Genomic DNA, 24,295 nt, shown 5'->3' with positions numbered 1-24,295 from the left:
AGCCACGACCGCAAGGTTGAAGTAGAATACTTTATTTAACCCCTAACCGTATTGCGGCTTGTAACATCAAGCGATTTCGTTTGCTCGCTGCTGCGTGTTGCATCATGTTGCAACTTAGCAGCTGGGAGACGACGAAATTTTGTTCATGCTGATTGATTGAATCGACTTCACATTAGCTCTGCATAGTCGAACTAACTGCTTTTGTGAGGGTGTTCTAATAGGGCAGTTTGTTATTCAAAATCGCTTATGCTGATCACAGCCTTTGCGCTGCCCTTACAGTGGGGGGTTACCTCATTAAGGTAAAATTATACAACTGCAACAGAATTTAATTGCATCCCGCACAGAATGTCTGCTTGTGTTGATACCAGAAAATTATTAACCTTCAATTACTTGTTTATTTGTCTTCAAAAAGGCATTTTGCGGTTCAAAATCGGTTGCAGATCGCAGCCTTTGAGCTGCCCTAACAATGGGGGAATTAAGATACACGGACAACATGCACTGTGGAAGCTATTTCACATTCAGTGAATTAGACGGGCGCGACAGATTTAAATTGCTAGGATCCAACACAGAACGCTTGCTTGTGTTGTCAAAAATTCAATTCAATGCAATCTTCATGCTGCCCCAACACAGGGGGAATAATGGCAGTCTGGCGACACACGCTGAGAAAAACCGCGCTGCTCCTGAGACGTGGTGACCAACCACAGAGCTAGTGCTGCTGCTAAGGAAGGACGACTGCTGTTGTCGCTGTCTAGAACTGTTATGAGCGGCTTCGGCTGAAACTGAGGCTCTTATATAGGCCAAATAGCATGTTTTCAATTGCAAGGTATATGATTCTGTCGACCGTGCTTGGGAAGCAATCATATAACTACCAATCAGAGGTCGAATTTTTCGTTTTAACAAGGCTTGACTATTTTCAATAGTACAATAGTGTGAATAATAGAATTACAATTATCTTATTTTGGGATGAATCTTAGAAGATTTCCCAATCTATTGCTGCAAGAACGAAGAAAATCCATCGAATTCTAACTGATTTATTAGCATTTGAAATTGGACATATTTTTCACTTTCTTCGGTTTTAGATTTTCATTTCACATCCCTATGTAGCCGAACTTCCTGAAAGAAGTATTCTACTTCAAAAATGTACTTGGCTCAGTTAAACATAAATTGTATCGTGTCGTGTCAAATAAACTATTTCAACTCACAAATCTAATTTCTTTAATTGTCCTGTAAGGTCCAAAATTATTGCTTCCAAACAACGTAGGAATTCTAAACAACCTGTTGTCAATGTGGGTAATCAAAGGACTTTCAATACTGTTCAGGCATCTCCAGCACTTTCATTAGCAGGTGTGTCTGTAGGTAATAATTTAAATTCAGATAACAAATTTCAGACAAATAATCCTGTTCAGGCAACACCAGGCTGTTCATATGCCAGTGTCCTTTCAGGTAACATTTCAAATTCAAACAGTAACAAACCATTCGTGTTTGGTGCTGAAAAGTCAGCCAGTATTGATTTAGGTAATCCAACTCCCGAAAAGATTGATTACCTACAACAATCCATGCTGCAGTTAATGTCCGCTTTGTTGAACTGTAACTCAATGTATGAGGCTGTTCAAGTAGGTATGAAATTTACAGCTAATATTGTTATGAAACTGAAATTTAGCAATGATTTTAAATAATGCTGTAAATTTTCTAAATTGGAATGCTCGCTCTTTAAAAGTGAAAGAGGATGAATTTTTCAATTTTTTAACAGTCCACGATGTGTATGTTGTGACTGAAACGCTTTTAAAGCCAAATATTAAACTAAAAAAGAACCGAAATTATATGGTTCATAGGTTTGACAGAATTGATGTTGCCGGTGGTGGAGTTGCAATAGTTATCCACCGTCGAATAAAACATCGTGTTTTACCCCATCTTGAAACCAAAGTTATCGAGAGTTTGGGAATTGAAATTGGAACAAGTATTGGCATTTTATTTATAGCCACAGTGTATTTGCCTTTTCAATGCACTGCGAAAAAATTATTTCAAGGGAGATTTGCAAAAACTCACAAGAAATAAATCGAAATTTTTAATCATCGATGATTTTAATGCGAAACATCGATCTTGGAATAATGCTCAAAGCAATTCCAATGAAAAAATATTGTTTAATGATTGCTCGGTTGAATTTTATTCGGTTTTATTTCCAAATGGTCCTACATGTTATTCTTCTATTAGGAATCCATCTACAATTGATTTGGTACTAACAAATCGAAGTCATTCATGCAGTGATTTATCAACTCATGCTGACTTTGATTCTGATCATCTTCCCATTACATTTTCTATTTCCCATGAAACTATTTTAAATGCCACTAGATCTGTGTTAAATTATCACAAGACTAATTGGGATAGATATCGTTCTACGATCGAAGAAAATTTGAATAATGATTTTATTTTACAAAATAGTGCTGACATTGGCAGAGCATTAGATAATTTTAGCAGCTTAATTCTCAATGCCCGGAATTTATCAGTTCCTAAGGCTCGAGTGAAATTCAATGCACCAATTATTTACAGTGAACTTCAATTTCTTATACGTTTGAAGAACATACGGAGACGTCAATATCAAAGATCTCGTGATCCTGCTTCGAAAATTATTTTTCAAGAATTACAAAAGAAAATTAAACATAGATTCACTCTCTTGCGAAATGAGAATTTCATGAGAGAAGTTGAACAACTAAAACCTTATTCAAAACCTTTCTGGAAGCTTTCGAAGGTTCTTAAGAAACCTTCGAAGCCCATTCCAGTCCTTAAAGATGGTGATTGAATTTTTCTAACGAATGAACAGAAATCTCAAAAACTTGCTCAGCAGTTTGAGAGTGTTCATAACTCCAATTTGAACGTAGTAAGTCCTATTGAAAATGAAGTGAACCAAAAGTATGATCAGATCACCACCCAAGAATTTCTTTCTGAAGAGGTATTGGAAACAAACTTGAATGAGGTGCGAACTATTCTCAAAAAATTCAAAAACATGAAAGCACCAGGAGATGATGGGATTTTCTATATCCTCATCAAAAGACTTCCCGAAAACTCTTTAAATTTCTTGGTAAAAATTTATAACAGTTGCTTTGCACTAGCACATTTTCCTACGAAATGGAAAAATGCCAAAGTCACTCCAATTTTAAAACCCGAAAAGAATCCAGCTGAGGCATCAAGTTATCGACCAATTAGTTTACTTTCCTCCATTAGCAAACTTTTTGAAAGAATAATTCTTAATAGAATGATAACACATATTAATGAGAACTCAATTTTTGCAAATGAGCAGTTTGGTTTTCGCCATGGGCATTCCACTACTCATCAGTTACTTAGAGTAACAAATCTGATTCGAACTAATAAATCTGAAGGCTTTTCGACTGGAGCTGCTCTTCTAGATATAGAAAAGGCATTCGACAGTATTTGGCATAAAGGTTTATTAGCTAAAATGTCAAATTTCAGTTTTCCGCTTTACCTCACAAAAATTGTACAAAGTTATTTAGCTGACCGCACTCTTCAGGTTAACTATCTAAATGGTAAATCTAATAGATTGCCTGTTAGAGCTGGTGTGCCTCAGGGGAGTATCTTATATAACATTTTTACTTCTGATCTTCCTGATTTACCACCAGGTTGTGAGAAATCTCTGTTTTGTGACGATACAAGCATAAACTGTTAATTTACAAACAAATTTTTAGGCCAGCAAAGTTATATGCAGTTTCCCTCTGGACAAGCTGTTGTGCAACCAGGAAGAAGATACTTCAAAGGATTCAGAATAAACTTTTGAAAATGATTTTGAAGCGTCCTCCTCGGTTTAGCACGAACGAGCTACATAGGCTCACTAATGTAGAAACATTAGAAAATATGTAAAGCATTCGTGTCCTTTAAAATTGGAGTTGATCCATCCCTAAAGGCCAAGGCACTAGGTCCAGAAACCTGGCCGGAGGGTACTCTCTTTCGCGAATTTGAGGATTATAAGGCACAAAAATTTCGCGTACCGCTGAAAACCAAAAAATCAACGACACCGCTATTACTATCCCAGGCTTCGTCTCCAGTAACGCCCATGATGGGATTGAGCTAAACCTGGAATACCCCCTCGCAACTATACAACCATGTCACAGTGACCGATCCACCATCTTCGAGCTAGCGACTTATATGGCTATACCGGGACGCACGCAACAAGGTTTAATGGAAGTCCCCTCTGACTCTGTCTCGGTTCTACCATCTTTGAGAATCGATAATCTCTCCGTTCTTCGTCAATGTTTCCGCCAACAGAGCCGTCCCGGTACTGAGTTCAGAGCAACAGAGGGGGTCTTCCAGCCTGTTATCTCAAACAAGTATCCGACTCAGGCGCGTTTCGATTGCCCTTTACTTCCCGACACCTTTTTAAATTTCAGCGTCGATAACGAGCCCTTCAATATTGGAATGCAGCTGCAACCGGGACGCAATGTGGAAAGCAATATGGAAGCCCCCGGTTCCTCTGCCCCAGTCGCGCCTATTGCAGCCAGCGCTCACCACAGTCGTCTTGGTCCTTAGGGCAGATGTGGAACGGGGGTCTTCCAACCTGCTTCAGCAGGCAAGTATAATTACAACTCGTCCCAATCGATGCCTGATACCGCTTCGCATTTTAGTTGCATTTCCGGCACTTCGAGCAGCACATCAACAACACGACCAACAAGCAGCCTGCTTTCTAGCCGCCAACAAGAGGTCACCGTGTACTACCAGAATATCGGCGGTATGAACAGCGTTGTTGATGATTTCCGCGTTGCCGTCTCGGATCTTTACTACGATATCATAGTTCTTACGGAAACTTGGCTGGATTCCCGCACACTTTCATGTCAGGTGTTTGGAAATGACAACGAGGTTTTCCGTTGTGATAGGAGCTCCGATAATAGTCGCAAATCTACTGGTGGTGGCGTTCTCGTGGCTGTTAATTCCAAGTTCGAAGCCAAAATTTTAGTGGATGCTGCCTCTTTGAGCCTGGAACAAGTTTGGACAGCGATCAAACTGGGCGATCCTAAGTTGTTTCTCTGCGCTCTGTACATACCTCCGGATCGAGTACATGAGCGTGAATTGGTTGTTGCTCATTGTCAATCAGTCTTCTCAGTGTTGGAAACTGCAAAACCAACAGACGAAGTTATGGTGTTCGGCGATTTCAATCTTCCCCGGATTTCATGGAGAGAATTTCGAGACGGGTTTCTCTTTCCGGACTTGGATCATTCGAGCATCCATCCTAACGCAGCTCTACTTTTGGATTGCTATAGCTCAGCCACATCCACTCAAATTAACCATATCACCAACCAGAACAACCGCATTTTAGACACGGCCCCATATTTTTTTTTTAATCTCGCTTATTTTCCGTCGGTCTAGTTCCGCCACTGTTGTGGCCAATCACCGACGCCCAGGGAGGCGACTCCACACCCAGGACCCTAACTCACGACCCGTTTATTAACGGACCGGCGCCAACGGCTTTACTTTCTCATGCGATGGAAGGTGTGATCCCAGAGATTTTTCGCCTCAGAAAATCTCCCGGTGTCGGCTAGGATTGAATCTAGACCAGTTGGGTTGGTTGTGAGTGGATCACGCCACCTCACAACCATCGACACCTATGTCGGCGGTGGGATTCGAACCCAGGCGTCGAGCGTGGTTGGCGGAGACGTTACCAACCACACTAGGCCCCCGCTCGCGGCCCCATATTTATGCGAGGCCCCTGCTTCATTGGTTAGAATAGTCCCCCACCACCTACCATTATTAGTGACTATAAACGCCGAATTGAAACGCGACCTTGACACTGCATCTGCTTCTGTATCTTACGACTTCCGCAAGGCTGATCACCAGAAAATCGCTGAGTTTTTCTCCGAGCTCGACTGAAACTCTATTTTTGACTCCGTCGATGCCGATGTCGCCGCTCAAACTTTCTCCAACGTATTGGCCTACGCCATCGATCGATACGTCCCAAAGAAGTGCCAGAATTCTGCTCCCCGACAGCCGTGGCCGAGAGAACTGAGAGAACGAGAGAACTTCGGCAGTTGAAATCCCAGAAGAGAGCTGCCTTGAAAAAATTTACTAAGCATCGTACACTGTCCCTAAAACGTCATTACGTGAGAATCAACCACACCTACAAAAGTGTTGCGAAACGATGCTTTCTCCGATATCATGAAGATTTACAGAGAAAGCTCAAGTCTCGTCCCAAGCAGTTTTGGCGGTTCGCCAATCAACAACGACATGAAGGTGGTATACCCTCTTCTATGACATTCAACGGTAAGGAGGCAACCACCCCGCAGGACATCTGTCAGCTTTTCTCCGAGAAATTTGCCAGCTGACGAGACACTGAGCGATCATCACGTCGAACGTGCCGCCAGTAATACCCCACGGTCCGGTCAAACTTTGAACACTTTTCATTTAGACGCGACAATGATTTCTAGAGCCTGCTGCAAACTAAAAGGATCATTAAACCCAGGTCCTGACGGGATTCCGTCGACGTTTCTTAAAACGCAGATTGACAACCTAATATCTCCGCTTCTGCATGTTTTCCAGCTATCTGTCGCTTTCGGTGTCTTCCCGTCCTGCTGGAAATCGGCGTACATGTTTCCAGTACACAAGAAGGGAAACAAAAACGATGTGAGCAATTATCGTGGCATCACATCGCTCTGTGCTGTTGCCAAACTGTTCGAGCTTGTTATCATGGAGCCTTTGCTCGCTCACTGCAAAGCTTTCATAAGCACTGACCAACATGGATTCACAGCCGGTCGCTCCACCGCCACTAATTTACTTTGCCTCACTTCGTACATCAGTGACAGTATGGCGAAACGTGCCCAGACGGATGTCATTTACACTGACTTGACAGCTGCCTTCGATAAACTGAATCATCGCATAGCCGTTGCAAAACTTGACAATCTTGGAGTCAACGGGAATCTTTTACTATGGTTTCAATCGTACCTTACCGGTCGCCGTCTAACCGTTGCTATTAGGGATTGCCAATCCTCTTATTTTGACGCTACGTCTGGAATACCGCAGGGAAGTCACTTAGGACCGCTAATCTTCCTGCTCTATTTTAATGACGTGAACCTAGTTATTATAGGACCACGGTTGTCTTACGCGGATGACCTCAAACTCTATCTTCAAGTCCACACAATTGAAGACTGTCACTTTCTTCAACATCAGCTAGATGTTTTTGCCGATTGGTGCCATCTGAACCGTATGGACGTTAATCCATCCAAGTGCTCGATTATATCATTTTCGCGAAAAAAACAGACTATACATTACAAATACGCTTTGCTAGGAACTGAGATCGAGCGCGTAAACCAAGTTAAAGACTTGGGGGTAATTTTGGATTCCCAGCTCACTTTCAAGCCTCACATTTCGTTCACTGTCGACAAAGCCTCTAGAGTTCTGGGATTCATCTTCAGGATCGCTAAAGACTTCACGAATATCTACTGCCTTAAATCATTGTATTGCGCATTATCTCGCTCTATACTGGAGTACTGCTCGGTTGTCTGGACTCCTCATTACAACAATGGCGTGGAAAGAATAGAATCAGTTCAACGGCGCTTTTTGAGATTCGCTCTTCGTAAACTGCCATGGACGGATCGCTTCCGTCTACCAAGCTATGAAAGTCGCTGCTTATTAATTCGTTTAGAGCTTCTGTCTGTCCGTAGAGACACAGCCAGGGCATTGTTCACCACTGACCTTTTACAAGGCCGCATAGACTGTCCCGCTCTTTTGGAACAAGTAAATATAAACGTGCGACCTCGTGCTCTGCGAAACAATTCGATGCTACGACTGCCTGCTCAACGAACTAACTACAGCATTTTTGGCGCAATGGTTGGTCTCCAAAGGTTGTTCAACAGAGTATCTGCTCTATTCGACTTTAATTTACCTCGAACGCTTCTTCGTCGGCGATATCGTTTATTTTTTTCAAGATCTGACTAGTTCAAATGTTATATTGTTTGTAATATGTAATATTGTATTGAGTCTCTGAAGATATTTTAATTGTTAGCTTTAAGTTACACCATTTGGGCACCTGCCTGCCTGTTGGTGAATATACCAAATAAATAGAGAAGAACAAATAAATAGAGAAGCCAAATTATCAACAAATTCCGACAAAAATCGTTGCAATCCTCAGTTGCAACGATTAGCTCACTTTATAGTTAGCAAGATAGTTTCAAGTTTATTTTAAGTTTTGTTTTATTCCTTTTTTTCCTTGACGAGTAGGTTTAATAATAAATAAATTAGGTTTAATAAATAAGAAACCAAAAAAAAAATCTCGTCTAACCACTGGTTTTTATAAAAAAGCGTAATAATTAGCATAAAATGCGCGCACTACTTGATGACTTTTTAGTACCTATTTGGATACTTTAAAAAAAATTTAGTCACTATTTCTTAATATTTTAGTCACTAAAGTCACTACTGTAGCATTATCAACGGTCAATTTATTATTATATATTATATATTTATTATCAATGGTTAGACGAGCCCTGTACAAGGTTTCATCAGTTCCATGCAATTCATTCTCAGAAAGTTTTACTGCACAACAAAAAGTTGCAGTGCTGCAATGCTATAATCCATTTCCGCGATATTTCAACTGAAAGTTAAGCTTTAATTGCAGTTCAACAAATATACTCGAAATTTTTAACGATGGAACTATTTGAAACGCTGGAGAACAGATCAATCTTTAATTTACAATAGAGTTTCTGCAAATCGTGCATGTGGTTGGTGAGTAAGAAGAGTTTGAAGGTCATTTATCGAGAAAAACTCTGTCCCTCCACGGGGATAGGGTTGAATAAAGCCTTACTAAAATGGATACGTTCTTCTGAAAAATTACTTTTCAGAAAAAATCTTCTACCTGGAGCAAATACGTAGTTTGCTGAGTCAAGTACGAGTGCGTAGTTTCAGTCAATTTGAAAAAGATCGATTATTTTTTTGTTTTTTTCATTTCATTTGGCATTGATTAATTCTTTCGTTTTCGCATCGGAAAAAGCAAATTAAGTACCATGGAATGTGGTGAAATTGGTCAGTGAAGTGAAGTTGTTCACCTGGAAATTCATGATAAAAAATTTTAATCAAAAGATACTGATCTTACAACACTAGGCAATGTTTACGTGTTCTAAAATGCAACTTTTGCATGATTCACATACCTGTGTTGTCGACCATGCAATGCAATGCCCGGTGCAATTTTCCATATGTTCGAAAAATTCTTCTAACTCAGTCAACACTCAATCAAATTTGATCAAACAAGTTTACAAATAACAAAGAAAAAAGTATTGAATTTACTTAAAGCAATCTTAAATAAGGGGTAATTACGTTAAATTTGGAGAAGTGAGATAAGTTTGATAAAAGCTCAAAAAATGTAATTTTTAACAATAATTATTCCATGCCATTAAAGTAATACCGATGAATTCGCAGGAAACCACAAATATTTTAATTACAAAGCTAGTATTTGAGCTCTTGCGACAAACCGAATTGAAATCGGTCTAAAGATGATCAAATGAGAGCAAATTTAGCAAAAAGCAGCTCGTGAATCAAAATGAATAAATTTTAACTTGAAATATCGTTATTTTCGTTTCCAAACTAGCTGTGATCAAGCATGGAAATATTCACTCACTAGCAATATTCCATGCAAATGTGTTCTTTGATTCATCATGTATCGTTCAATTATTTTCACTCGCGTACAAGTTTTCCATAGAAACGCTGCTGATTGTTTGTCGCTTCTAAGTGTTCTGAATACCATAGAAGCTAGGACAGGACGTGACAAGAGAAACCAAAAATCACCCAAAGCTCTGTCAAACTGACGGCCCTCTCTGATTGATCGATTTTATTTAGCGCACTGTTGAATTTTTTTATCACAAGGTACGGTTGGCCGTGCTGCAAAAACAATCCCGTTTTCATTGCTTATTTTTACGAAGTGGATAAACATGCAGAGCCGGAGTTATGGGGGGGCCCAAGGGGGCCCGGGCCCCGGGCCCCCACATTTTTAGGGCCCCCACAAATCGACAAAAAGATTTTTCTCTTTAAAAATGAGATTTAATCAAAAGTTCGATTTACAGTAAGAAAATTTGAACAGACCATTTCAATCTGACACTTTCCTTCAGTGTTATTTTTTCGCGAGCGCCAATATCACAACTACATCAATAAGAGTTCACCTTGGATTCTCTTGGAATGACACACATTAACACACCATTTGAATCGAACCAGCGCGCATTAAACGCCTAGAGTTAAAGTTTAGCCGACTGTCACTAAAAGCGCCAATCGAACTGTCAAAACTCGTTCCAATCGAACATCAGCAATGTTAAAACTATGATGAAAAAACTGTTGACTGTTTGATTGGAACTTTTAAGTGACAGTCGGCCAAACTTTAACTCTAGAGCTTTAGCGCGCATGGGAGGTAAAGCAAAGAAAGAAAATAACCCACAAGTTTTTTTAATGCATTGCTTTTGATTACTTGTCCGAATCAGGGATACCAGATGTGCTTTTCAAAATGCAGATTTTCTGAGCTCGTGTGCAGATTTTATTGACCTGCAGATGTGTGTAGTTTTTTCCTAGTTTCTATTATTGTCAGAGTCGTCTTATATTTGCGCCGTCTTTCTCAAATTGTGTGCAAATTTTTGCCTGTGGATCGCATTTTTTTTTTCAAATTGCGGTAGTTTTTTTTTTTTCAGGTATCAAGAAAAAAACTTGAAGATGAAACTTATTAAAAATAGGTTGCGTGCGACTGTGAAGAATGAAAGGCAGTCAAACTTAGCATTATTAAGTTTCGAGTACGAGTATACTGAAGAAGTTGAATGTTGATTATTTAATTAATAAGTTTTCTGCAAAAAACTCGTAAAGCATAGTTTACAGTTCCAAGCGAAGTGAAAAATTTGACAAGTGAAAAAGCGTAAATTTTCGCTTGCGAAATCTGTCGTGAAAACCCGTTTGTGGAACACGCAGGTATTTCACCACCCTGCAGTTTACAGTTTAAGTGAAGTGAAACTCACGAGTTTAAACTCCGAGCGAAGTGAAAATTGGCTGCAACTGACAGAATAGAAACGCACGCAAGTTTTCGCTTGCTGCTCCTTTTTTCACTAGCGCTTGCATGCGTGAAAGAAATAACCCCAGTGAAAAAGATGAGATCCACAACCATCGATTTCGCTGGCTCGAATTTGTTTACAGTTCCAAGCGAAGTGAAATTTTTTGCAGGTTGCATTTTTCACGAGCGTGAAAAAATGAACATGTTGTATGAGATTTTCACTTCGCTTGGAACTCTAAATAGAACTTAAGAAAAAATTCTAACAAATTTCTGGTAATTTTTCAATAGCAAATAAATGCTTTTAACTCGTACGATAAAAAACAGTTTTGTTTTATTTTGGGCCCCCCACTATAACTGGGCCCCGGGCCCCCACAATCGTGAATCCGGCCCTGTAAACGTGCAATTGCGTTCCTACAAATTTAACTGATTTTCTTTAATTTTGCGTGAACATTTTGTGCAAAATGAAGTGCCAAGGTATAGGTTGTGGCCGCAGCAATAAGCTTTATCCGGAATTACATTTCTATCGCTTTCCCAAGGATCCGATTTCGCAACGAAAATGGATTGAATTTTGTGTGGTGGACGAGCGTGAAATACCATCGTTCAAAATTTTTTCAAACACCAGATTGTGCAGCGTATGTAGAAACATTTGCTTTGCTTATGAAATTCTTATATCTACGTTTGATGAAAAATTTCAGATTCATTTTCCGAAAGGCAAGAGGAATTCGGATGGCTCCTGGAATATTCCGTACGAAAATGTGCCAGGAGACCAGTGGGAAAACTTGCTTGAAGACAGTGACTTGGCTGGGAATGTCGGATATAATGACACGATTTTAGACACCCCGGATAATGATACAAATGGTTCATTTGTGTCGCAGCGCGAAGAGATTTTCCGTTTAAGGAAGGAAGGAAGTGAATAGTGAAGTGAAGTTTTGATTTATTTTGATAAATAAAAAAGCACATTGGTACATAGAGAAAAATCAGCCGGAAGGCAACGTTAGATTAAAATGATTTTTTACCAGATTACATAGTGTATGTGCCAGATGGAAAGCTTCGTCTGGAAGATAACACTTGGGCGTCAAAACATCTTCCGACAACGTATGTGTTGATCCGCACATAGCAGTCGCGCTAATAGACGTAGCCCTTGCTCTGGCACAGTGACAACGTTCTCGGCTGAATGATATTGTTTAAATAAGATAACGATAGTTCTAGACATATATAAATATGAAATAAGAAGTAGGTACCTTGTTTCCCATAAACATTGGAGACCTATAATTATGTATTTGGACTACAAACACTATACAAACTGATTTACAACTTATACAAACTGATATTCCAGTATATTTTGCATACGAAATCGAATCGATCGAAATTTAATTTTGGCGATAATTTGCAATTTTTAATAAGTATTAAATATAGGTTAATATATGCGTACCATATATTATTTTGTGTTATACAAAAAAACGAAATTCAATAAAGCAATTTTAGTTTATCTTTAAGATAACACTTCAAATAAATTAAGATATATTATAAGTAGAGATGCACCGAATATTCGGTCGCCGAATATTCGGGCCGAATATCAGCAAAAATTGGATTTTGTCGAATATTCGGCTCGCCGAATAGTAAGTTTATTATTCGGCCGAATATGCCGAATAAGCCGAATATTGGCCAATGATTATCCGAAAATAATAAAAAGTATAGTGCAAAGTTCTATGAACGGGGGTAAACGAAAACTGAAGATGGAACTTGGGCTTAGAAAGGAATACATCTCATTAAACGGAACACGAACCGCAATCTCCACACATCTCTTTCATGTCTTGTCTGGATGAGGTATATTTTTTCTGAGCCAAAGTCACATCCTCAGTTCTCGTTTATTTCCCCCCTTTTTTTTTCAAAAACACTCAAAATGTAGTTGTAACACAAACTTTTAAATTGTGTTAACCATAATCCTCAAAAACGTTATTTTTAAACGACAACTCAAATAAGAACAAAACTAGGTGCGCCACGGATTAGCGTGCCTTATTCCATAGGTGCATGATGAATTATTTCTTGCGCAATAGTTCGGACAATTTTCAATCGTTTTCGTACATGAACAGTTGGAAAGCGAAAGAAACAATTTAAACTTCAAACAATGACCATTTGGTTATTTTGTTATCATACGATCAACGTTGTGTTCAGCCGAATATTCGTCTCACCGAACAATGTAAAAAAGGTTATTCGGTATTCCGCCGAAGGCCGAATAGTGCTATTCGGTGCATCTCTAATTATAAGGTTCTGGGAGCTGCGTAGCCGCAAGGTTACAGAGTCCGCTTTGTCAAGCGGATGGTCGTGGGTTCGAATCTTAGTAGAACCAGGCCATCCGATGTCAAAAAGGACTTTTAAGCATGGGTTTATTCTCAGGCTCCCCACCAGTTACCCTTCCTTTACGCTGAAATCTACAAATACCTTTGCGTGACTTCCTCTCAACAAAAAATAAGCCAGTTTAATTTGCCAGAAGGACGTACGACGAAACTTCTCCAGGGAATTATAATTGGTGATATTTGGCAAGAGGAACGAGTATCGGTATAGTAGAACAGTAAGCGTGTAAGGAAGAGTAGCACATCACACACAAGCACTGATGAACAATAATAATAAGCATGCCACTTCTCAATAGAGGTATTGCTATTAACAAAAGTGCGGGATACAGCAGACACCCAGGCATATCTCACAATAGATCTTCGATTCTGGTCGCAGAGAGGAAGCCCATACAGGAAAAGAAAAGGTTAATTTCGATAATTTCAGTCGATTAATTAATTATAATTTTATAAAAAGAATAAACATGGAGAGATATTTATACAATGTATTTGGTGCATGGTAGATTACTTGCATTTTACGGTTTGTTTTCTGATACTTCACGGCGATGATATTTTATGTTTCGTTCTAATAGTCTAAGATAAAGCTGGGAACTATTAACTTGAAGTTTTGCTGTTGGCTTGGGCTTAAATGATGTAAATCCCAAGGTAGTTTCAAGAAGCTGCACTTTTTTTATTCTGGGTACCCCAGAAACCGTTTCAAAATATCACTGACCTACATTACTCTTCAATCGCTCTAACATTAATTATTCTAGTATGACATACCCATTTGTATTTTTTGCTAATATATGTGCAATAAAAATGCAGAACTGGCACAGTTAATGAAGGCCTAGTTCATGCATTCTACAAACGTGAAAACTAATTACCCGTATTTCTTCATTTTAAATACTTGTAATCGATGGAAGACTATGTATTGTAATTTGAAGACTAAAAAAAGGACTGTGACGAAGCTTTAGGAAAAATTTTCCATGAAGACCAGATACAAGTTCTGTGTGGTAGAGAACAGCGAGTTAAAAAATGGTCAGAAGAAACCATTATGACTAGTTTGCAAATTCGGTTTGCTTGTCAGAAAGGTTATGATCAGCTTATACAATTTGGATATCCATTCCCCTCTAAAAGAACCCTACTTCGACAAATAGAGAGCGTGCATTTCAAGCCAGGTAAACTATCAGAAACAGTATTAAAAGCTTATATTTAAAATGTAAACTTTTAAAGGTATTTTGATGGATATTGTTAAGCTACTAGAACGAAAAGTTAGTACAATGTCTGGCCTGCAAAAAGATTGTGGCTTGGTTATGGACGAAATGAGTCTCGATGAATGCCAAGAGTATTGCCAGAATACAAAGCAACTGGTTGGAACGACGACTTTACCTAGTTCATGCCACTTAGCAACCAAAGGTTTGGTGCTCATGTTAGTTGGCATATCAGACAGATCGAAGCAAGTGGTTGGATTCGAGTTCACTTCTAGTTCCTTTCCAAGAAATTGCTTGAAACAGCTAGTAATTGAGACAATCCATAATGCCGAAACAATTGGTTTACGGGTGCATTTTCTGACGTCCGATTCAGGTGCAGAAAACCAGCGGATGTGGAGCGACCTTGGCGTCAACTTTGGCAAAGAAGCTGCCAAATGGGATCAATCTATTCCGCATCTAATGGACAAAAATCGAGAACTGGAAATAATTCCAGACCCCGTGCACGTATTTAAAAATCTGGCTCATGGATGGATTAATAATAAATTTATGACTCTTCCTGACTGGTACGTTGCCAAGAATGGACTCACCTCGAATGAAATGCTTCGAGACCATTTAAGAACGCTGGTGAATTTTGAAAAAGGAAACCAACTACGAATGTGTCACAGGTTCGTATTGCCTTTTCTTTTCCTTATTTAAAACTAGAGCCTAGAGGTTTTTTTACGCGGATTCTGGAATTTACGCGTTTTTTTGCGGATTCCGGAATCTACGCGGTTTCCTTTTACGTGGCGCGTATCCTCCGCGTAAAAAGAGACTTTAGTATACTTGTAACGTGTAACATACTATGTTGCATGTGAAATGTAATGTGTAACATGTAACGTTCAACATGTAACATGTTACACATTACATTGACCACTCTAATTCGCAACGGCTCAGTTATCAATATGCGTGTAGTGGATTAAGCAAACACCTTGAGTTATAGCGTGACATACGAACATCGTACATGAGGGAATGTTCATAGTACAATGATTTAACGCTAACGTAAGAACTAGCACAATAATCGCGAACACAGACGGAACACGACGAGTGATCAGACAAGACACTTATTGCTCTTACAGATATAAAAGGATAATATAATAATTACCTTTCGTCTACCGGTTTCGGGCTACATATTGCCCATCGACAGGACGAAATCCCATGTCCAACATTGGACATGGGATCTCGTCCTGTCGATGGGCAATATGTAGCCCGAAACCGGTAGACGAAAGGTAATTATTATATTATCCTTTTATATCTGTAAGAGCAATAAGTGTCTTGTCTGATCACTCGTCGTGTTCCGTCTGTGTTCGCGATTATAATGTTCATAGATTTACTCATTCATTACAGGTTGACTGAGGATGATGTGAATTTCGAAAACCCGATTTCATCAGTTGATAAAATGAAAGTCTGTAACGCTACTAAATTTTGCAACACAGCAGTAGCCGCTGCACTTCGCGTTGTTGCATCTGAGACTGGTCAATTTGCGCTTAACTCTACAGCACGCGTAATTGAAGATATTGCAAACTGGTTTAACGTTATCAATAACCGAAATAAGGAAGACGGATTAAGCAAAACATCTAACGATGAATTTGCCTTCAAAATTTCGAAATTGGAAGATATGGTTAAATTAGTTTTGGAATTAAAAGTTGGTGATACAGGTCGATGGAAACCATAGAAATCAGGTTTAGCCATGTGCACGAAAGGAATTATTCGATTATCGAAACGACTCATCGATTTTGGACATAAATGCATAATTACATCTCGTTTCGTTCAAGACTGCATAGAAAGTCTGTTTTCAGTAATTCGCTCTAAGCAACTTCGCCCCACGCCACTTCAATTTACACGAAACCTGAAGAACATTTGCTTATCTTAGTATATGCAAGCTGTTCCCAATTCATCCTACGATTTCGATGATCAAGAACATTTATTGGGTTTAACAGACTTGTTAAAGAATCGGAAAGCAGAGCGAATAGCTGAGAAAAGAATACTGGCTCCTAACGAAGATTGCTCAGTTACACAAGAAATCATACAAGACGAGAACAATAATATCAACTTTGATTATGCTGGTGTTCTACAAGATTCCGAGGAAAGTTTCGACAGGGCAGAGATGTACACATTATATCACATTGCTGGGTATATCATTGGAAAATTGAGCCAACGCAGAACAATTTGCTCAGTATGTGTTCAAATGTTTTTTTCTAAAGAATGTCCCAACACCCATTTTTCCAAGTTTTCGAATCTACGCGCAAGGACAGCTCAAAGTTACCATTTCGTTTCCGAAAACCGATTTAACACGTTCAAAGTGTTGGAATTGCTGCTAAGAAATTATAAGAGATCGATGAAACGAGATACTGTATTACAACAAAGTAAGATTATTGCTGAAATGAGTCTATTGCCAGCTGAATTGTTTCACTGCCAAGATTTTAAGAAGCTCCAATTAAAAAATTCGTAGTCTTTCGTTTGAAAACTGGACAAAATAGAAAATCTCGCAAGAGAAAGCATGACTGCGCGGTATGCTGTCGTAATCAGCAATCCGATAATTATTTGACACATCTGAAAATAACTGAATATATATGCGTTTGAATTATGACAAACAATTCCAATACATTTTTTTAAAACCAATCATTCAAACTTTAATGAACAACTCTGCCGGTACCCGGCATAACTGTCCCATAATGAAAAACAACATGTTGAGAAAATGGCGATTTAATATTATCCTTGAATTTTCGGATTTCCAGCAATTACATTCAGAACCAACGACCATAACAGTTTCATGGCAGCACAAGTTTATCATTGAGAACAAAAAACCATGGATGGAACTGGTTTTACGTTATATAACTTGAAAAAAAAGACAAAATGGGACAAAATATGCGGGTACATTTCGAAAGTACTCGCATATTTTGTCCCATCACATATAAATTCAACCAGCAACCGGCAGTATCATTGGCAACGTAGATTGTACTACAGAAATAGTACGATGGTGGTATCCAAGACACGACCGCATATTTGACGTAGGACTACGAAAGTTTTATATTTCATTTAGAGAATTCAGACTTTGTTCGATTGGACCACGTTTCACTTTCGACACGGTTCAGTTTTGGCACGGTTCGACTTTGGCACACATAGGCCAAACACGAGCGGTAATATTCAAACATAATTTATAGTTTTCTTGTTTTGCTTTTAACCAATTCAAGCTCAACAACCACCAAAATAAAGGCTTTTGTCCATTATGTTGCCAAAATGAAATACCGGAATCAGTAAGACGGTTCTTGAGATATGACCGGAACAAGTTCCAGTAATCTAATAGACATAATCAAGGCAGTACTTAGTACCGTGCTATACCTTTAATTACTCGGAAGGGGCATATCAAGTGTCTAGGTCGTTAAAGGCTGTCCCCGTTGCGTTCCGGATACTTCCAGATTATTGAGCCTAAATTCATCAAGCGACACCTCTAACGACTTACAATCCTAAAACTAGTTCATTGGTGGCCATGTATTGTTAAGGTCATATGCCACCAGAAAGTCATAAAAAGAAAAGCGTTCATTTCTAACATGGTCCGATTTTGACAACAGAAAAAAATCTGGTTATTTATTTGCAAACATATATTCAATAAGAAAAAAATACTGTTTTTAACATTGATTAATACCTTTCATCCTAATGCAGTCAATTTTCTTCAACACGCGAAAAGGCCATTTCTTATATAGGTCTTATTTAAGAACGATTTAGTAGAAAGTAAACTTTCTTTCGTCTTCAAATGCGCTAGTGAAAGATGGCTCACTCGCCGATTCCAAAGCAGCATCGTTGTCAGTTTCTTACAACTGCTCAGCAAAGATGTCACATAGAAAAATCCTGCATTTACAAGTTCGTTGGAAAAGTAACGATAAAGAGTTGCAGTTTTTAGTGGAAAATCTAGATTTACAAAAATTTTGAAATTGACATTGAAATTTATGAACATGTTAACATTCATTTTTGTTTTATTTTATGCCAATTGAAATATTGATTCATCAAGCAGAACCATAAAAAAAATTAATCAGTTTTAAGATACCAATAAAAAAAACAAGCAACAAAACGCCTTTTTTAAAAGTCATCTGTCTGTTTCCTTCAAAAATAAACCTAGCTCGGTTTGATAAACAACATTAACCTCTCCAATTGATGTTTGCATAATGTTGTTCAATTACAAGTCCGGCAATGACAGGTTATGTTAATATGTTTAGTATCTAAAAAGTTTCTTGCAGATGCTGATGTAATATTTTTGTAATTGAAAAATACGAATGTTTGAAACCTAACGTCAAGATGCATATAATTTGGTTTTTCTCTATGCCACAACCGCGTAATGCAACTAGGATTGTCATATTGAATTTACTTTATTTAACTGGAAAAATATAACCATCAGTACAGCTTAAACGAGCTATCTGAACTATCTGTTTGAAAATCTTTGCGAAGCATATTGGTTTTCTATTGTCTTCTAAATAGCTGGGCTTTTAAATAGTTGGTCATTTAAATAAATCTGAGAAAAACAGAATGTAGAATTCCAAAAGACAGCAACCCAATGCAACTTCAAATTTTAGGAATTTGAAAGAAGTTTTTATCATTAAACATGGATCTGAAAATCACTACGGTTGCAGCTTCTGATTAGTAGAATGTCCAGGATTTTTAACACAACTTTTGTTGAAAAGATATTTTAATTATTATATTTCGATTAAGACATCGGTATTTGAAATCTGTTCAGGGGTAAGCACTTTAAAACGATGAGAAAACATCTGTTGCAGCTATATAAAGCGAGCTCGTGATTGTTTGAAGCTGTGAAACTGAACTAGAAAAAATGGATTTCAACTGAAGTTTTTACTAATTTACTGTTCAATGTACAATGTACAATGATATGCCAATTATTATATCATATGCTTTAGCAACCGTCGTCGTTCGATCAGAGCATTGGTGGTCAAAATTTGTTCAGTTGTAATCACATATTGTATGCAACATCCAACATCGTGATATACTGTTGCGTACAGAATTATTTTATCCCCGGCCGCACAGCGTAGTGTGCAAACACGCACCACTGTACGTCGACAGCAGCTACATTGTTTCCACTTGGCTTGACTGCACACAAACGGTAATCGAGTGCTACTGCACTGACGACGAGCGACGGTCTTCTCATACATGGCTTGGTGCAGTACTGTTGCCTGTGCCAGCATCTTTTCCTTCAAGACATCAGTTTTAATAACATTCTCGCAGCAGATCATTTAGTTGTCTGATAAAGGAGGTTGTTACGAACTTTCCGAAAAAGCCTCACTTTCAAGACATCAAAATAGTCTAGGTTCATAGAAGCAAATATTAGTTGACCTGTTGGGACGGGGAGATTCTGTCAAATTTTTTTTGCCACTGATATAGAGGTTGTCATAGCACGCAGTTGGTGTCTACTCATGAAGTCTGTGCCAGGAGTGCTCGCATGTGATTGGTACATTGTTAGTGAAAATACGACCTTGAAATTTTTCATCAATTTTCACTGTTTAACAATTAAGCAACAATAATATATGAAGAATCACAAAATTGTCCATCATTTTATCAATCCAACGACATATTGATTATTGTGATCCATCATGTGGTTACATCAGTATTACCGTTTGAAATCTTTCATTCTGATGTTACATCTTGGTTTTTAGTTTCCTCAGAATGTATCTCGATATAGTGCGGTTAGACGTAGTCCTACGTCAAAACAACACTAGTCTAGTTAATTAAATGACACACTTCTATATGCCTAAAATAATCCGATATACACTAATCTGGAGCAAAATTATATGTTTGAAGTTTGCACCACTATGCAGCGGGACTGTAATGCGGGTACTTTCAATATGGGACAAAAACAACTTGATATTTTTTCCATGTTTTTCCATACAAAAGTATCAATTTTAATTTTTTTACAGAAAATATGATAACAGTTAAGTCGATTCCCGATGATAACTCAAAAGTGACCAAAATCAGTATGGGACAGTTATGCGGGTACCGGCAGAACTGTTATCTAACGAATTACTTGATAATAAATTCCAATATTCGTACAACATAGATGTAAAATATATTTTATTAAATATTTTTGGCAACACTAGTAAGCGTCGTACCGAGAAAGGCAGATGTTTCATGAGGGTTAATAAAAACCTAAAAGACGAATAACTAGAAGCCACTTGTCACGTCTTGGAGTATGAATGATTCAAACACGATTAGATTTATTGTATTCAAGTTCACTTGCATTCAACAGTTTCGCGAGAATCTTTGAGAGATTATCGCCAGTGACACAAAATTATGAATCAAAATGAATTGTAGATTGCGTTCAACTGTTTGCTTACCGGAGCAAGTAGGTATCATCAATGCTTACGGAAATTGTAGCATGGTGCATTAACATGTGATATTTAAAATAATCAAAAATCATCGAGGTATATCACGGTGAAAGCACGACGTGGAGTAGCTGAGTTCCGCTTTTAAGCAACCAACATTTGAAAGAATCGTTGCGATCTCCCGAGTGCAATCGCTTACGATTTTTTCGTGATACACTCGCTATATGTAGCTCTCTCCGCATAAAGCAGGCAATACTGGAACAAAATCATCAAAGAAAGCCACCATATATTTCTGTGCTCTAAGTTGTCTGTTGCATGCATGAGAATTAGGGAATCTGTATATTAGAGAAATGACAAGACACTCACCGTTAAGGCAACTGGCAACATCAAAACGGATAACGGCAATGCAAAATTATACAGCTCACCCGTTTTGATGTTGACAATTGCCTTAACGGTGAGTGTCTCGGCGTATCTCTGGTGTAAAGGCTGACTAATGAGAATGTGTAATTTTTAATAGCGATGGTTTACTGGGATTGAAAGCATATAAATAGCACGCTCAGAAATGATATCCGAATGATTTTTATGCGATACAATTTTTTCCATCCTTGGCTGTGATTGATATTTCTCAGTTCAGAAATCATCATTTATAATGAACATATCGAAAAAAGCACATTTCCAATAGAATGAATGGATTTCAAGGGTGATCAATTTCCCGATTTATCTCATAGTACCTTATAAAATTCTCGAATTTATTTCATGAGGTAGACGATAGAAATTTCACCAATAGCCATAGAGGTTTTCTAGAGCCTACACCAGTACTTGTTTTAAAATTGGTCGGCGTGCGACCAGATCGAACCGAGCGCCAATTTTTTGAAAATTGAGTTTTTAACGCCAGTAGATGTCAAAACTGATAATCTACCTTTCAAGAAAAAAAATGAAATGATTTGAACAGTTTATAATAATATTATAACATAAACTCTCTGCTGCAGCTTGCAGGAAACATACGGGGTGCTTAAACTTTGATCGCCGATTACTCGAAATTATGTTTTTGGCGCTCGGTTCCATCTGGTCGCACGCCGATCAATTATACTATTTCGGGAAAAATGTACATGAAGCTAGTTAATTGGAAATTATTATAAAAATTGATCAATTTCACCCCGTCCCATGGTAACCTAATTATTATAGAGTGTTGATGTAGGGTGAGCGTCCACATCGAATGCATTGAAATAAATCCAATTCAAAAATTTTTCCTGATGACATTATTAATTACCTGATATTCCCTGATTTCCCTGATCGAAAAATTAAATCCCTGATATTCCCTGATTCTCCCGGTTTTTCCCGGTAGTCGCTAACCTGAATTAATCATTTAGGGAACGTCCATTAACCCTCAAGTGCGTAGAGATTGAACTGAAGCCCGTCTAAAGGCGGCACTGGGATTTACAACAAAAATAAATATTTTAGAAACCCTCTTTTATTGTATAGATCTAAAAAGTTCTTCGCATAGGTGGCAACACTTTGTCAGATAGCCCTCTCTCCCTTCTCCTCAAGCGTTATGTATTTTATGGACATTTCCTTACGACATTTTAACTTTAGATATAAATATGTATAATCGATTCCGACCTTTATATGAGTACAGTTACGTTTCGAGTATGCTACGATAAGAAAAATAAATGTTGGGTTTTAAATGTTCGGTATAGTTGTGCTGTGTATTTCTGCCTTTCTCCTAGAAAGGTATAGGAATCACTGGCAAAACCGAAGATATAAAAGTGCTCCGAAGGGCCGAATGGCATATATCACTCGACTCAGTTCGACGAGCTGAGCGTTTTCTGCATGTGTGTGTGTATGTGCAACTTTTTATTCTCACTCACTTTTCTCAGAGATGGCTGGTCCGATTTTCATGAAATTAATTGCAAATGAAAGGTCTAGTTGTGCCATAAAACCCTATTCAATTTTATTGTAATTGGATTTTTAGTTTAGAGGTTATGTATCAAAATGTAAAAATCATAAAACATCATTATCTCAGAAACTACACAACCGTTTTGAACAAAATTAGTTTCAAATAAACGGGCTACCTAAAATACCCTTAAAAAAAACGTGTTCTGGAGACTGTTTAATCTCACTCATGTTTCTCAAAGTGGCTGATCCGATTTTCATAAAATTAGTGTCAAATAGAAGGTCTAGTTGCCCCATAAGACCCTATTGATTCGTTTTGCAATCGGACTATTACTTTGCCTGTTATGTTTAAAAATGTGAAATCCAGCAATGAAAAGGAACATATTTCGTAGACTACTTGAACTCACTTGTTTCAGAGATGGCTGACCCGATTTTTACAAAATTAGTGTAAAATAAAAAGTCTAGCTGCCTCATAACACCCTATTGAATTTTACTGTAATCGGACAGTAACTTAGTCTGTAATGTATTGAAATGTGAAAAACACGAAAATTCATTATCTCAGAAACTACAAAACCGATTTGAACAATATTGATATCAGATGAACGGGGTAGTTAAGGGTTAGGGGCCGTTCAATAATTACGTAAGCATATTTTTCCACGTTTTTTAAATATTACACGACTTATTTGAACAAAACTAGTGTCATACGAACGAGTCATCTCTCAAACCTACAAATAACAAACTTTATAACAATTTGATATGTGGTTCAAAAGTTATGGAAAGAAAATAAATTCAAAGACTATGCAAAACTAGACCTGCTTAAATCAATGTACGTGGCCTCAACCTAATTTAAATGTGGTATCGTACTATTTGAACGTTCTCGGTATCGCTCGTGATTAAATTGTTCGAAATTAAGAGTCATTTCTTTTATTTCCCTATTTCTTAAGCACTAACATTACGTCAAATTTCATATGTTATACTTCAATTACAACATCAATATTTTAGAACCCAAAGATTGAATATACCTTTATTGGATATAGGCCCTCATGTAAATCTAAAACACTAAATTTTGAAGTGTTAAATGCTCGTCTATGACTCTGTAACTTCGAAATTTCGATTATGTTAGCAGACTTACTCAACTGTGCATCATATGCCAAAACCACATACAAACAGACGTACCTTTTCAATGAAAAATTCTCGCCCTTGTTCTAGAGATGGTCGGGTTTGGCTTTTTTCAAACCCGTACCCGAGATTTTTTTTTGGTTGCAACCCGAACCCGACCCAAACCCGAATTTTTTTTCCGGTCAAACCCGAACCCGAACATTTTATTTTTGGGAAACCCGAACTTGAAGCTGTGAAACCCGAGCCCGACTTGAACCCGATATTTTTTTCGAGGTCGATTTTTAAACCAATTTGAGGCTGCCCTGAAGCTTTGAGTCTCGAATGGTATTAAGATGTTAGTGATTTTTACAGTTGCATGAAATTAGACATCAT

General features: G+C 38.0%; 2 protein-coding genes across 2 annotated transcripts in view; one reads left to right on the top strand and one right to left on the bottom strand.

The window, feature by feature from the left end:
• The window catches only part of LOC129727017 (probable cytochrome P450 303a1), a 50,523-nt gene that overhangs the window by 21,307 nt on the left and 4,921 nt on the right, over positions 1 to 24,295 (bottom strand). The window lies entirely within an intron of this gene.
• Positions 14,619 to 17,050, top strand: LOC129728565 (uncharacterized). The gene is made up of 2 exons (XM_055687012.1): positions 14,619 to 15,214; positions 15,933 to 17,050. Exons 1-2 carry the CDS (start codon positions 14,619 to 14,621, stop codon positions 16,258 to 16,260), a joined length of 924 nt encoding a protein of 307 aa, XP_055542987.1. The 3' UTR covers positions 16,261 to 17,050.

Source organism: Wyeomyia smithii, chromosome 3 (genome assembly GCF_029784165.1).
Source record: "Wyeomyia smithii strain HCP4-BCI-WySm-NY-G18 chromosome 3, ASM2978416v1, whole genome shotgun sequence".
NCBI lineage: Eukaryota > Metazoa > Arthropoda > Insecta > Diptera > Culicidae > Wyeomyia > Wyeomyia smithii.
The sequence above is the reverse complement of the archived record's forward strand: the minus strand, read 5'-3'. Positions and strand labels throughout refer to the sequence as shown.

Coding starts and splice junctions, on each gene's coding strand:
- LOC129728565 (XM_055687012.1), top strand. CDS start 14,619: ATGTCTGGCCTGCAAAAAGATTGTGGCTTGGTTATGGACGAAATGAGT. Junction 15,215..15,932: donor CAACTACGAATGTGTCACAG/GTTCGTATTGCC, acceptor CATTCATTACAG/GTTGACTGAGGATGATGTGA.